This window comes from Gracilinanus agilis, chromosome 3, assembly GCF_016433145.1.
Source record: "Gracilinanus agilis isolate LMUSP501 chromosome 3, AgileGrace, whole genome shotgun sequence".
NCBI lineage: Eukaryota > Metazoa > Chordata > Mammalia > Didelphimorphia > Didelphidae > Gracilinanus > Gracilinanus agilis.
In genome coordinates this window covers 275,677,908-275,692,105 of record NC_058132.1, presented here as the reverse complement: position 1 = coordinate 275,692,105, position 14,198 = coordinate 275,677,908, and the positions used below count along the sequence as shown (strand labels likewise).

The 14,198-nt window shown below is 34.9% G+C and overlaps 1 protein-coding gene across 9 annotated transcripts in view; it reads right to left on the bottom strand.

The window, feature by feature from the left end:
* Positions 1–352: 352 nt before the first annotated feature.
* Positions 353–14,198, bottom strand: part of PRPF40A (pre-mRNA processing factor 40 homolog A) — a 56,054-nt gene continuing 42,208 nt past the window's right edge. For 5 of the 9 annotated variants that reach the window (XM_044669863.1, XM_044669865.1, XM_044669867.1 and 2 more), the window contains 11 exons: positions 13,154–13,287; positions 9,210–9,324; positions 8,952–9,043; positions 8,716–8,832; positions 8,258–8,395; positions 7,459–7,554; positions 5,136–5,222; positions 4,951–5,047; positions 4,786–4,847; positions 2,396–2,527; positions 353–1,286 (listed from right to left, as the gene is read on the bottom strand). In XM_044669863.1, the coding sequence (XP_044525798.1) occupies positions 1,194–1,286; positions 2,396–2,527; positions 4,786–4,847; positions 4,951–5,047; positions 5,136–5,222; positions 7,459–7,554; positions 8,258–8,395; positions 8,716–8,832; positions 8,952–9,043; positions 9,210–9,324; positions 13,154–13,287 (1,163 nt within the window). In that variant the 3' untranslated portion in view covers positions 353–1,193. Of the gene's footprint in view, positions 1,287–2,395; positions 2,528–4,785; positions 4,848–4,950; positions 5,048–5,135; positions 5,223–7,458; positions 7,555–8,257; positions 8,396–8,715; positions 8,833–8,951; positions 9,056–9,209; positions 9,325–13,153; positions 13,288–14,198 lie in introns of all 9 variants that reach the window. The other 4 variants (XM_044669862.1, XM_044669864.1, XM_044669866.1 and 1 more) reach the window with 1 other exon arrangement.

The window sequence follows — 14,198 nt, the reverse complement described above, 5'->3', positions numbered from 1 at the left end:
TATTAAGTGAAACTTCGACGGGCTTAGAGTAAATACATCACATTGTTGCTTAACTGAATCATAAAATATCCATATTTCTGTTAGAGCTGTACAGCGTATTTCAAGTAGAAATAAATACTAGTACACGCTAGAAGAGAAGGTTTAATAATCGATAAAAATGTACAAAAATATTCAAATCAGAAATGCTTTAGAATGTGTACCACAGAAGTCAATACTTCTCACTGAGTAGGGAAAAGTTTTCCTCAATGAAAAACTGGACAGAGGATATTTAAAAAAAAAAAGAGACAGCGAGAGAGAAAAAGCAAGAGGGAGAGAAAGAGAGAGAGAAAGACAGAAAGGAATCTGATTTTTCTTTTTAAATCAAGACAACTTTTGTTAAAGAAAATGTTTTAAGTCGACATTGATTTTTTTTTTTAGACAAGGATATTGCAACTGTCACTTAAAATTTGGTGGCACATTCTTTAGTAGGTCCTTAAGGCAACATATTTAAATTAATTTACAATCTGATTTGATGTTAATTTTTTTTAAACATCGCCTCAAAATAGATGTTCAAATAATGCCCTCACAATAGCCTTTTGTTTTATTCATCCAGATGCTCTTAAAATTCACAATGGTGGCTATGATACAGCAGTGCCCATTAGCACTACTCTATACTTAAGGGTTTTCCATCAAAAAACACCTATTTTTTTTTAGTTCACCATAAAAATTCACATCAGTTAAACCAGTTAGGAAGTGCACAAAAAAGCATTTTGATCAGTTGCTGGTGCTTTTTTTGTACCACTATGCATCAAAAAAGGTTTCATTATATCTTCAAAATCCAACTTCTGCAAATTTCAAACCACCTCAAAAATCTATCATTGTGGCATTGACTTTAGAACACAAAAGTAAGGACATCTGTGGTAATCAAGAAACCACCATCTCTAACCTATTTTGTTGTACCCTAAAAAGGGGCTTCAGAGTGATGATATGAAAATGATTCTCTATACAGAATCAAAAGTTTTTATGTTCACTTTTGAATTTCCTTCTCTTTTGCAGATTTAAAGTCAACTCCACTGTAACATTACTTAGATGCACTTCTTCCTGTGATATAATTAAAACCCAGTGTTGCTTCAATGGAATTTAAAACATCAGAATCCCTGTCCTGAACTAGACATTTTTAATTATACTGTAAACATATATTTGGTATAATTAATTTATTGATCATCATCCAGTTGTTCCAAGAGGGTCCTTCTCCGCTTTTCTAATTCCCCTTCACTCAGTTCACTGCCAGAAGTATCCCAATTACCCTGGAAAGACATTGAGAATTAACAGCATTTTTTAAAATCTTGAAGTAACATGAAAATGTTACCTATGATGAAAATTATTTGATATTAAGAAACTCATTAATCCCTGAAGAGAAAAGAATTTATTGTGCAGTATCAGTTCTGTGCCACAAACTGATAAAGCTATTTTCCAAAAGACTCTTTAACTTCACATTATTGTCTACCTACCCTTTTTTGTTGCTTCAGAGGAAGAACAGGAAAACTATACCCAATCCACACAATGGATTATACAATGGATTATGGAATCATTGGTGTACTCAAATTATGCAATACTTATATTCCTTTTTTCAAATCCACTAAACAAGTCTAACCCATGAGGGATTTTACCATGAGGTATTAAAAAATATATCGTAACTATGTTTTCGGTCCTGTTAAAAAAAAGTCATGCTTTGAGAGTAGTGAGGTGGCTCTACTGCCTTGTGTAGTGTTAAATCCTCCAATCCATTTCTGTTTTTCCTTCATTCCCTCATTTACACTTGGAACCAATATACAATATAAATTCTAAGATAGAAAATAGGGGTTTAAAAAAATTAAATAGGGGCAGCTGGGTAGCTCAGTGGAGTGAGAGTCAGGCCTAGAGACAGGAGGTCCTAGGTTCAAACCCGGCCTCAGCCACTTCCCAGCTGTGTGACCCTGGGCAAGTCACTTGACCCCCATTGCCCACCCTTACCAATCTTCCACCTATGAGACAATACACTGAAGTACAAGGGTTTAAAAAAAAATTAAGTAAAAAAAAATTTTAATAAGCCACCTCAATTTTTTTGTAGGTAAGAATTGTAGTGTTTTGCTCTGAAGAGTGACTTTGGTACATTACATCTTTCAATAAAATTTATCCTGATATGCTACAGAATTTCTTCATAAGTACTACAAATTTTCTAATTTTGGATATATGTAAAATAGAAAAATATTTTTAAAGAGGCACTTGATTAGATGAGCGTGCTAAGTTGTTTTTCTTAAGAATGCTCTAGTACTTGGCCTAAGGCTAACCTTTAAATATTACTGTAATTAATGAAATACATACATTTTTGCATAAAGGATAAACATACACTTGAGGCAATGTTAGAAATACTTACAGAATCCTTTCCAGTCTTTTTTTTGGGTGATTTGTGTTTTGATTCTGATCTCTGCCTAGTTCTATCCTTTTCATTTTCTCGTTCTTTTTCTTTTTTATCCTTCTCTCGATCAGCATCAGACTCTGGAGAATCCTACAAAAGACATATAATTTTTTAAAATTATATTTTATTTTCTTCCAATTTTTAAATTAATTAAAAATTTTGATTTTCAAATCTCTCTTCTCTGCCTTTGTCCTACCTCTAGAATTTGACATGTACAATCAAAAATAATTACTATTTAAAAAAAACAGTTCATTGGGGTAATATTTAAGATAATTCTCATACAAAGTAGCAGTGTAGTTTTCTTGCAATAAAGAGAAATTTGTCTGTTGTTGGAGGCTCATACCAAAAACAGAGCATTCCAATAACACTAAGAAATGTTTCTCTAGCTAGAGAAACAGGAACACTAAAAAACACTGTTGGTGGAAGCTATATATTATTTAATTACTCTGTAAAGCAACCTCAAATTAATAAAAATTTCCATAGTTTTTTACTTTGACCCTCTATTAAAATGTAAAATAATTTTACTGTAAGGAGGTAAAATAAAGGTCAAAAATACAAGCTATTTATAATTACAAATAACTGGTAACAAGTAAATGATCATTAATTGTAGTATGTGAATGTTATGGACTACTTTTAAGAAATTATGAATTACAGGGAGATATTGAATAACTTACATGAACTGATGCAAAGTAAAGAAATGATGACAATGAAATTAAAAGGGGATTACAAAAAACTCACTAAACCCAAACCTGGAGCCTGAAAAAAGTTACAAGGAAGTGCTCATCTCCCTTCCTTGTATATATAGTTGGAAGATTATGGATATATAGACTATTACACACTTGATCAGACTTAATTGACATATTGGTTAATTTAACTAAATTGCTTTTTTTCATCCTCTTTGTTTCTTCCCATGTATACCTCTCTGAGTTAGGAAAGATGAGGAAATAAAGATATAAACAAAAGATTGTCAATAAAATTTTTTAAGTGCCTCTCTAAAGCTCTGCTTCAGATTATAACAGAAACCCTTGCCATAGTCTCCATATCTCACAATAAAATGGAAAACCTACAATCTATACAATGTTCTTATTACCCAGATGTCAGAATTTTGTCGTTTTGTTTTGAAAAACCCTTACCTTCTAGTATGAGTTCTCAGATAGAAGAGGGGCAAAAGCTAGGCAACTGGGGGTTAAGTGACTTCCTAGGGTCACACAGCTAAGAAGGATCTAAGGCCAGAGTTGAATCCAGGTCCTCCTGACGCCAAGCTTGGTGTTTATTCCACTGTTGTTTACCTAGTTGTCCCCAAAATGTGTTTTTTCATAGTTAAGGATACTGGGCTCTTTAGTAGCCAGGTAAATCTTTCTCATATACTAGACACAGGAATTTCAACCTCCCCAAAAAGCGAATATGAACTAAAGGGAGCAAATATGATTATATATTAGGAATCCATAAATACAGTATAAAAAGCACTGAATTTGGAGGCAAAGGAGGACCTGGGTTTAGTTCCTGGTTCTAATGCTACCCTAATTGGAACTTGGGTAAGATGTTTAAGTTTTTTTGGTCCTAAAGCTTATATACAAAATGAAGGTGGTCAGAGTCAATTATCTCTAAAGTCCCCACCAGCTCCCAAATTGTCTGAGTGGTAAATTTAAGAGGTATGGGTACTATAGACAGAAAATTACTTAAGAGACTATATAATCTTTAAGACCTTGTGGCTGGCACTGTGTAATTCTCACATGACACTCATCATCTCTGTGCCTTTGAGATGGGTGTTGACCATGTTTTACTTATCTCTGCCTCTTAGACTTTCTGGTTTTCCCAAAAATTTCATTGGACCCCCGCCCCCAGTGGTTGGTGCTTGCCCCTTTTAAGTTAATTTGTATCCTTATATCTACTTAGTATGTATCTTGCAAATACCTATATACGAATACATTTCATCTTCATCCTGACCTTGGCCCACTTGATAACTATTTTTTTTGTTGAGACTGGATCTCTGTTCTGCCTAGGCTGGAACTGTACCTACCATTTATGGGCCTGATATGAATATTGATTAGCAGGCAAACTTTAACCTGTACTGTTTTTCCTATTTGGACTAGTTTGTCCCACCTCCTCTGTCAACCTAGTCTTGAGGACTCACCATATTGATGTGGGACTTAGTCTGAACAGCTAATTGGCTTTAGCCTTATTTCAGCTGAGAACTCCTGAACAGCTGCAGCCTTTCCAGGGGTAGAGATTATTAGACATGTGCCCCATCTTTTCATTTTCATATTTTCTCTATACTTTTAAGACTTATCATTTAATACGTGCTTGAATGATATTGGTGAGCCACCAGATGAAGATGGTTAACTTACAGATTTATGTCTCCTCTTCTTGCTTTTCTTCTTATGCTTTTTCGATTTCTTGTAACTTCTCTCTAAGAAAGATGGGGGGGGGGGGGGGGGGAGAAGAGAAGCAATGTTATACTTTAAGGCACTAAAAGTTCTAGTCATTTTAATAAGATAAAGAGAAAAGCTCACCAGACTCAGCACTAGAAGAACGTTCTGAAGCAGATCGGGACTCTGACCGTTGCCTCTTTTTCTTTGAATGGCTGTCATCATCATCTGAATCTGAGCCCTAGGGGCAGAAATCATTTGAGATACAAATTGGCGATCATTCTGAGAAAAACACCCTGGTAGTAATCTTCTATGAACAAGAGCCTTACCGATCGAGAACGTGAACGTTTCCTGTGATGTTTTTTAGATTTTTTAGAATGTTTCTTGTTCTTTGAATGATGGTGCTGACATTCATGCTACAGTTTAAAGGAAAAACAAAGTTAGATTTGGTTTAGGTAGTACTTTGCATCCATTCCCAATGATCTACCACTAAATAAGTAGTTAAAGGCCTCAAATCAGATATTAAAAGATAAGTCATAAATGTTAGCCAAGGCAATTCCCAACTTAAATTTTTAATACTGTCCAAAAAGTTGCACCCCCACCCCCTGCTGCTACCACTTTCTTACCCAGTGACCTAGAATGTATAAATCTATATAGCATGATAGAATGGAGGCAGCAGGCCAAGTACAGATGAGGAATGACATAAATTATTTGCTAATGGCCACTGCCAAAGATGAGATAACTGATTTTCTAATACATTGAAAACTCTATTTTTAAAAAGCACAATGACAACAAGAGTACTCTGATTAACCCTGTTGTTCTATGCCAATAACTTCCCAGGATACATAGTCCTCTACCACATTAAGATAAAAGGTATTTAGTGGCAAAAAATTCTAAAAGTCTATTACAGGTTTTTTTTTCCCTTCCTCCTACCTGACATGTTAATAAAGGGCTTTGTAATTCATAAGCCTTGAAAAGTTGCTGGGGGACCAAAAGGAGGCTATCTCCCTGCCTTATACATCATAATCTGCCTGAGATAAACCAAATTTTCTTTTTAATTAGAAGGCTAAATCAGAAGGATTTCTCTAATGGTACACTAAGACATTAAAAATTATGAGTCGCAAAAATCTATTTTCACTATGCTCTCTCTACTCTCCTTTGCTGCCATGCATTTCTTGAATTATGCTACACAGCATTATATTTTCTTTTTCATTTCACAGCCTCATGTCTCAAAGCTCTTATTGTCTGATTATCTTCCAATACTCAAAAAGACAAACAAACAAACAAAAAACCCAGGAAGGGGCCCAAAGAACAGATGTTCAAAGAACTCTTGATGTACTTAAGGATACAGTGAGATGGGATCATTTGGATTGTCAAACTCTTGATTTCCACTATTCCCCTCATATCATCATCTCATGCCCAAATTGCTGGTGATAAGTGCTCTGTATTTAGCTAAGTTGGTCATAGACAGGAGACTATCACAGGGATGATTATATCAAAAGGGAAAAATAGTCAACTTCTAAAGTAATTGTGGGTGGAGAAATAAAAGTGAAAAGAAAAAAGTGGAAACTTTGTTTAATATTTGTTATAGTCATTTCCAGGAAATTTTTATCCATTAAAGTCTAATTACCAATATAACAAAATTATGTGTTATACTGAAAACTTTAAGAATAAATTTGGTTTTTAAGTCTGATAACATTAGTGACATGGCAAATTATATTCTTCATTATCGAGCTAGGTCAATTATAGGTAACATTTCTGAAACCTGAACTGCAAGCTAGGAAACTGGAGCAAACAATGAAGAGTGAAGCTAATTACCCAAATAAAAGCCCATAGAGAAATTTACTTTTAGCTAAAAGATCCCAGAGCAACATAAAAGTAGCTGGCCATAGTCATGTTTATCTTAAGGAGTATTTTCCGACTGTCTCATTTTTCAGAACTTTTTTCTAGTTTAAAAACATGTAATTAAGACACATAATAATAATGTTCCACAATGAAAAGGTACTAGAGGAAGCTCCTCACATGTGTTATAAATAAAAATTAATCTTGGAGGCTAGAATTTTAAACATTTATTAGTAAAGAGAAAGAAAGAGAAAAGTAGGTTTCAGCCTTTTTAACTTTCAAGCCTCCTCTGCTTGCCAGAGATGGCCAGTTGAGATAAAATAGTAAGCCCAGAAAAAAAGACAGTTTGGAGACCAGTCCAGAAAAACTGAAACAACTTCCCACACTGGCTTTTCAACTGTAAGCTCCTGCCCCCAGATCCTTTCATTGGCCAACAGCTTGCCGTTTGGCTTCCTTTGTGAACTCTCTTGTAGGAACATTAGGAAGCCCACCAGGGGACACATTATAGTTGACTCCTAATGTTGAATCTTTCTGAGATTGATTGAGTTAGAGGTCCCCTAAATATTTACTTCACATGTTGTTCAAGAGATGGTGGTGGTGCTTAAATTCAAATTGGGCTGATATAATAAATCTATTTAACATGAAGAAACCCAATAGTGCTATAATCTTAAAGGTCTGAATTAAATTAGATTTTAAATGTTCAAAAAGAAAAGATACATACAATAGATCTAAAACAAACAAAACTCTTCTGTGCTGCAACTACATTAACAGTGGTATAAAAGATAATTACTTGAACTAGATTAAAATTACCTCAAGCACATGCATGAAATCCTTAAATATTCTTTTTCGTTCTGACTCTAGAGTGATATCCTCAAATGCTGGTTCCTTTACAAATCTTTCCCGGATCTGTATGAAAAGTCCATAATAACATTACTAAGTAAACAATATAAATGAACCCATAATTTTCAAAATTAAAAATAAGGCAAGGTATTCTTCAGCTACCTCCCATGTTTATGCTTCAAGACAGTTTTAGTAGCCCCAAAAATGCCTAAGGTAAAAAACAAGTGATGTTAAAAGTTTGAGCAACCTATACTTTTTTCTCACGTTAAGTTGAACACCAACTGCCCCCTCCTTCTACTTTGGTCTGGCTTGTTAAATAATTTGATCTAGTTCGTCAACTGGAGTTAAATAGTTTACTATCAACGTGGAAGTTGATATTGATGCCTTTTTTATCCTCTTTGAATGTGTCTGACAACATAGAGGAAAATATGCTGAAGAGCATAGGAATACAACTAAAAAAACACTGGATCTAGAATCAAGAGTTCTCTATACATAGTGAACATAGTGGAGTTACTGTGTTCAAATAGTGACTCTGTCCTTCACTACCTATGTGATCTCAGAAAGAGCTCTAGCTTGCTTTTAATCTATGATCCTCTGATCTCTACGGGCCTCAATATCCTTATTGGTAAAATGAGGAAGTTGAACGGTGAAGAACCCTTTTATAAAAACCTCTGACCTATGATGTATGGTTTTGTAATACATAAGACAACATTAATGAGATATCTACAGAGAGCTGCATGAATAAACAACAACAAAAACAAATACATACATCTTCCCAGACTGCATCCAATTCTATCGGAGGAGCAGCCTGTTTCAACATACTCTTAAATGCAGACTCTTTTCGTTTCATCTTACGCGCCTCTTCCTTTTCTCGTTCCCTTTCACGGGCTTCTGCCTTTTCTAACAACTAAAGGGGAAAAAAAGATTTGTCTTAGCAGTGGATATAGTAGAAAAATCAATAAAGTTTTTTAAATTCTAATTTTTGACATTCTGAAATAAATGACAATGAAATAACAGAAAAAATTTAATTGATATAGCTTTAATATTACTTGATACATGCAAACATGACATTCCAAGGGGTTTTATTTTCTCTACCCTGCAAAATGTAACTGTCATTCTACCTGATTCCCCTTACTCCCAATAACTTTAAAATGGAACTATTATTTCACTAAGCATATTTTCATGTTAACTTTATAGCAAGTTCTGCACAGTAAGACAATAACTTACACTATTAAAAGCCAATTTGATGTTTCCAGCATCTAATGTTGTCGATCTTTTGGTTGAACTGATTACTGCAACAAAATCTTCAAAAGTAGTATTTACTTCAACCAGAAATCCTTTATCCTATAAAACAAATACTTCAATTATGAGAAATTTATAAAATCCCAATCCAGAGTTCTTAAATACAGTTAAGTTGTTTACCACTGTTAAGCCACTCATGTAAACACATCTCATTTCTTTACCTTTAGGATGTCTTTTATTATCTTCTTTTCATCATGATAACGTGCTTTTAGATCCTCAACATAAAACTTGAAAAGATCAAGTGCAGTTGATCCTAATGAAAAAACTAGAGAAGTCAAAAGCTAGCTCTAACCAAAGAGCTGCAATTACTTTTTTCATTTAGAAAAAAAATATTCCCCATCCACAATGTCCCTCCCCCTCCCCAATCTGTCCATTCCATATATGATCATATTTTAAGTTAGGAAGGAAGATAACCTTACCAGGCTGACCAAGCATGTTGGTGAATCTAATATCAGAACTAATTGTTGGATATAACTCCATCCAAGATGACATAGAATGCAGCTGTCCATGTTCATGTAACTCATCTAAAAATATCTGAAAACATTCATATTTAGATAAAAATAATCAGCTACTTAAACATAAAAGATACATGATATTTTAAATTGTGAAAACCATACATACATACATACATATATATACATATACATACATACATATATATGTATGTTCCTGTCAGGCTACTTTAATCCAAGGTGTATTAAAGTGCTAAGTTTCCATTTTTTTAAAATACTTCCTATAAAACTACTGCTAGTTAAATCTAGTATTTAATAACTTATAATGTGACTGTCAAAATTCTGCACTAATAATTCCTTTGCATGGGATAGCTGTGTAGTAAGGGCTCATTTAATTATATCCCATAACCTCAAAAATTCCCTTTCCAGTTATATATTTCTCTGAGGATATTTGTATGCCACTTCTCTTTGCTACCTACTCATTCCTACTATTTACCTCTCCAGGTCCCTCTTGAAGACCAGCACCTTGAATTCTTCAGAGAGTATAGTATTCTATGACTTAGTCATATATTCCTACCAAGTCCATAAGCATTTATTAAGAATTTACTGTGTACCAAGTGCTCAGAAGACAAAAGCAGGTAAAAAATCAAGTACTGTAAGGGTAGAATTGACAGGATTTGTCAATAAAATAGATGTGGGAAGTAGGGGTGAGAGAGGTGTGAGAATGAGAAGTTAAGGATACCACTTAGGTTAGGTTGGCAAAGGCATGGCACATGTGCCTCAGCATGCCAGAGGGGGCTACTCCCTGCCCCCTCTTTATTGTGCCCGAGGACAATTTTCACATGCCCTGCCCCTCTACCCAGTAGCCAAACATGAGTGAGCAATTCCTCCCTCTGCTGTCTGGGGTAATGCAGAGGGCTCACATGCAGCTTGAAGGTGCAGTTTGGGCACACAATCTCTAAAAGGTTTACCAACACTGGCCTAGGTTACAGGCCTGGGTGACTGGGAGGATGGTGGTGGCCTAGATCAGTGGGTCTCTTGGTAAGCTAAGAATGGCTTTTATAGTTTATTGTATTCAAAAATATAAAAAAAAAAAACATTTTCATAGTTCCATAAAACAACAACGGCCATCCCATCAGTTTGATGACTTATACTCTAGTCAGGAATAGGAAAGTAAGGATGAAGGGAGAATTTAGTGGGATAGTTAATGGGTTCACTTTTGGACATGTTGGGTTTAAAATGTCTATAGAATATCCAGGGGGGTGGCTAGGTGGTATGTTTTATAGAGCCCAGGGCCTGGAATCAGAAAGACTCATCATTCTAGGTTAAAAGCTGAACTCTGACACTTACTAGCTCTGTGACCCTGAGCAAGTCGCTTATCCATATTTGCCTCAAATTTCCTCATCTATAAAATGAACTAGAGAAAAGAAATGAAAAACCCCTCTAGTATCTTGGCCAAGAAAATGCCAAATGGATTAATAAAGAGTCAGACACAACTGAAATGACTGAACAATTACAACAACAGAGAATTCAGTTTAAGATGGTTGAAGAGGGATATACTAAGACTGGAGGTCAAAAGAAAAGTTAAATTAGATGAGTAAATTTGAGAATCATCTATGTAGAGAAGATGACTGAATTCATGGGAGCGGATGAGGATCAGCAATAGAAAAGAAGAAAAGGGCTGAGGACAATGCCTTTGGAATACCCAAGCTTAGTGAACATGGCCCTAGAAGATTTAGCAAAGGAAAGTGAGAAGGAGCAGTCAGCTACAGGTAGAGGAGAACCAGGATAGAATGGTATCAAAAAAGCCCAGAGAGGACAGAGTATCAGTATCAAAAGATGCAGAGAAGACAAGAAGGACAGGGATTGAGAAAAAGCCATTAGATTTGGTAATTTAGAGATCATTAGTAACTTGGGAAGGGCAATTTTATTTGAATCAGATTAGAAGGGAACAGAAGTGTAGGTGCTGACTATATAAGAGCTTTTTCAAAGAGTTTAAACTTTGGGAGATGGGGGAATAAAAACACATAAAAGAAAATTTTATTAAGGGTGAGGGAAGACATGGGTTTTTGTAGGTAGTAGGGAAGCAACCTGCAAATGGAGAGAACAAAGATAGGAAAGATATTCTGCTGTTGAATGTAGGACAAAATGGGATCACATGCAGATGTATAGGGTTTGCTTTGATGATGAGAAAGTCACCAAAATTTTTCTCAGGAAAAACTTTGGGTCACGAAAGATAATCTAGCTTGTTCTAATTATTTCTGGACTTATGTTCTCTATTTATTTGTTCTGTTTAAACTATATGTACAGGTGGATCAGTTTTATTGGTATTCCATCCAACTGCATAACAAATCAGACAATAGGCATCGTTCACCTAAGGTGGAAACTCTTAGTACATTTTGAAGACTGTAATATTCTAAAGGATGATGTAATCAGCAGTGTCACTTGCAAAAAGGAATACACAAAAGATCTCGTCTTCCTTGGGATCTTTCCTTTTCCATCTAGATCAGTGATTCCCAAAGTGGGCACCACTGCCCCCTGGTGGGTGCTGCAGTGATCCAGGGTACGGTGATGGCCACAGGTGCATTTATCTTTCCTATTAATTGCTATTAAAATTAAAAAAAAAAAATTTCCAGGGGGCTAAGTAATATTTTTTTCTGGAAAGGGGGCGGTAGGCCAAAGAAGTTTGGGAACCACTGATCTAGAACAAGTGTTTCATTTGACAGTGGCAGGGACAAAAGTTTGACAAGCATGTCTTTCTATTATATTACTGCTTAATATTAATGAAAGGATGAGTATCACAGACTTTTATGCATCCTGTATTATTCTAATATATGCAAGAGATACATCTTGCTGGAGGAAGCTATTTCTTGCCCTTCTGAATCAACTGCTTTTTTATACTACCTGATCCCAATTAGTACAACTAAGAAAAATTAAATAATTGCTCATGTAAAACAGTTGAATTATTATAATTCAAGTGGCACATTTCCACTGGACTAGAACCAATTAATAGAGAATGTAATTATCAGAGATTATGAGTGGGATCTTATACCTTCTCTATACTTTTCTTTTAAATGTGATGATAAAGACATGATCTGCTAGAGATTATCATTTGCAAATGCCCATCTATTCCCTTCTGACATTTTATCAAGGATGCCCTAACTCAACACATGTATAAATTACTCTCTAATATTTTGTAGAAATGAGGAAAAAGACTATGCAACAGGAGTTGATATTTTCAATTCCATTCCATGAGATTATAATAATCTATGAGCTATTGTATCACATGTGGAACCAAGGAAGTGTATAGTATTTGGTTTTCGAGTCAGAAGACCTGAGTTCAAATCTTGATAAAGCTGACTGGACAATTCACATAAAACTCTCTGGCCTGTTTCCCCATCTCCAAAATAAGGTGGTGGGGGGAATTGGACTAGACTAAATAACATCCTTCTGTATTCCGATTTCAGTCAATGAGAATATAAACACGACCATGATTAAGTCTTTCCAAAAGCATGTGATCTTCCTGGTCACTAGACAAGACTTTATATTTAGAATATACCAATAACTAGGTCTATGGTTGACCTAAAAAACTGTCTGTTCTTTAATATTCTCTACTGCTTTTCTTCCAGTCACTACAGAAGCAAATGGTGTCCCCTCCAGATGACTGGCAATCATTTCATACTTTTTATTGTTTCATGAACAATAAATAATAGCCTTTCTAAAGGCTAAAAGAAGTATAACCTATTGATGCTGAATTTCTCTATTCTAGCTAGGCTGATCCTCAAAAAGCCTGTTGAGAAGACATCTGAAGAGTTTCCAGCATAACAGAAGCTATCAAGCTTTCATCCAGCTGATAAAGCCTTTAAGATATCAGGGTCATCTCCATAACATAGGGAAGGTGAAGAACTCACCTGAAAAGATTCTCTATTTTTACGTTGACGCCTTCTTTCTCTTAACAAACTCTTCTGTTTTTCTTCTTCCTCTTCTTTTTCTAAAGCCCGGATGTGTTCTTCAAAACATATCAATGCATCTTCTTTGTCCATGTCTAAAGCAGGAAAATAAGCACTTGAGTAAGGAAAGATTTAACTGCATGTCAATAAAAATAACAATAGGCTAAATAAGAGTTTGCTTTAAAAAAATGACCTGTTTGACAAAACAAAATTTAAGGACATAAGACATCAAAACTGTATGGTAATGAATGTGATTTGAATTATCAATGAAATTCACGTGAAACTGAAAAAGTTAATTTCATGGCTTGGTCATCTCTTAGGACGTTTCTGTTTTAGGAACAATTAACACATTTTCTAGGAAAGGACATTCTAGTAGTGTGCAAATTATTTCCAACAAACAATGATTTTGAAACAGTTCTATCAGTTATAGCAACGGTCCATAAGTGCTTCTAACACAAGGCTACCTCAGAATATCTTGCATTGACCAAATGAAACTTGTTCAAGTTGGGACTCTCCACATTTAGTCAGCTCTGTCAGTTGAGTGCTGAATTTTGTACCATAAAGACATGCTTCATCATTACTGTCTTTTATTGTTTTTAATTATGTGATTTTAAAAACTGGATAATACTCTAATGAAATGTGCTAAGTTTGAAGCTCTAATGAGCACACTTAAGGACTATAAGGGATATTGCAGAGCTATTTGTAATGAGAAATATGTCAATAAATGGGATGCTAATATTGTACTACAATATGGTCTAGCAGCAAATCACTAGGAAAAAACGAAAACACCTTCAGAGGAATCTATCTACTGGAGAACAACTAGAAAATGCGTAAAGAGAGATACTAAAAGCTGTTTTGAATTTAAAAATTTGCCATTGGATTAAGACAATGCAAAGTATAGAGAAATGAAGACTGAAAAAAATATTTACTTATGAAAGTCACTTTTTATTTCAAGAATACATCAAAATCATTTTCAGAAGTCTAAATGAGGGGGCAGCTGGGTGGC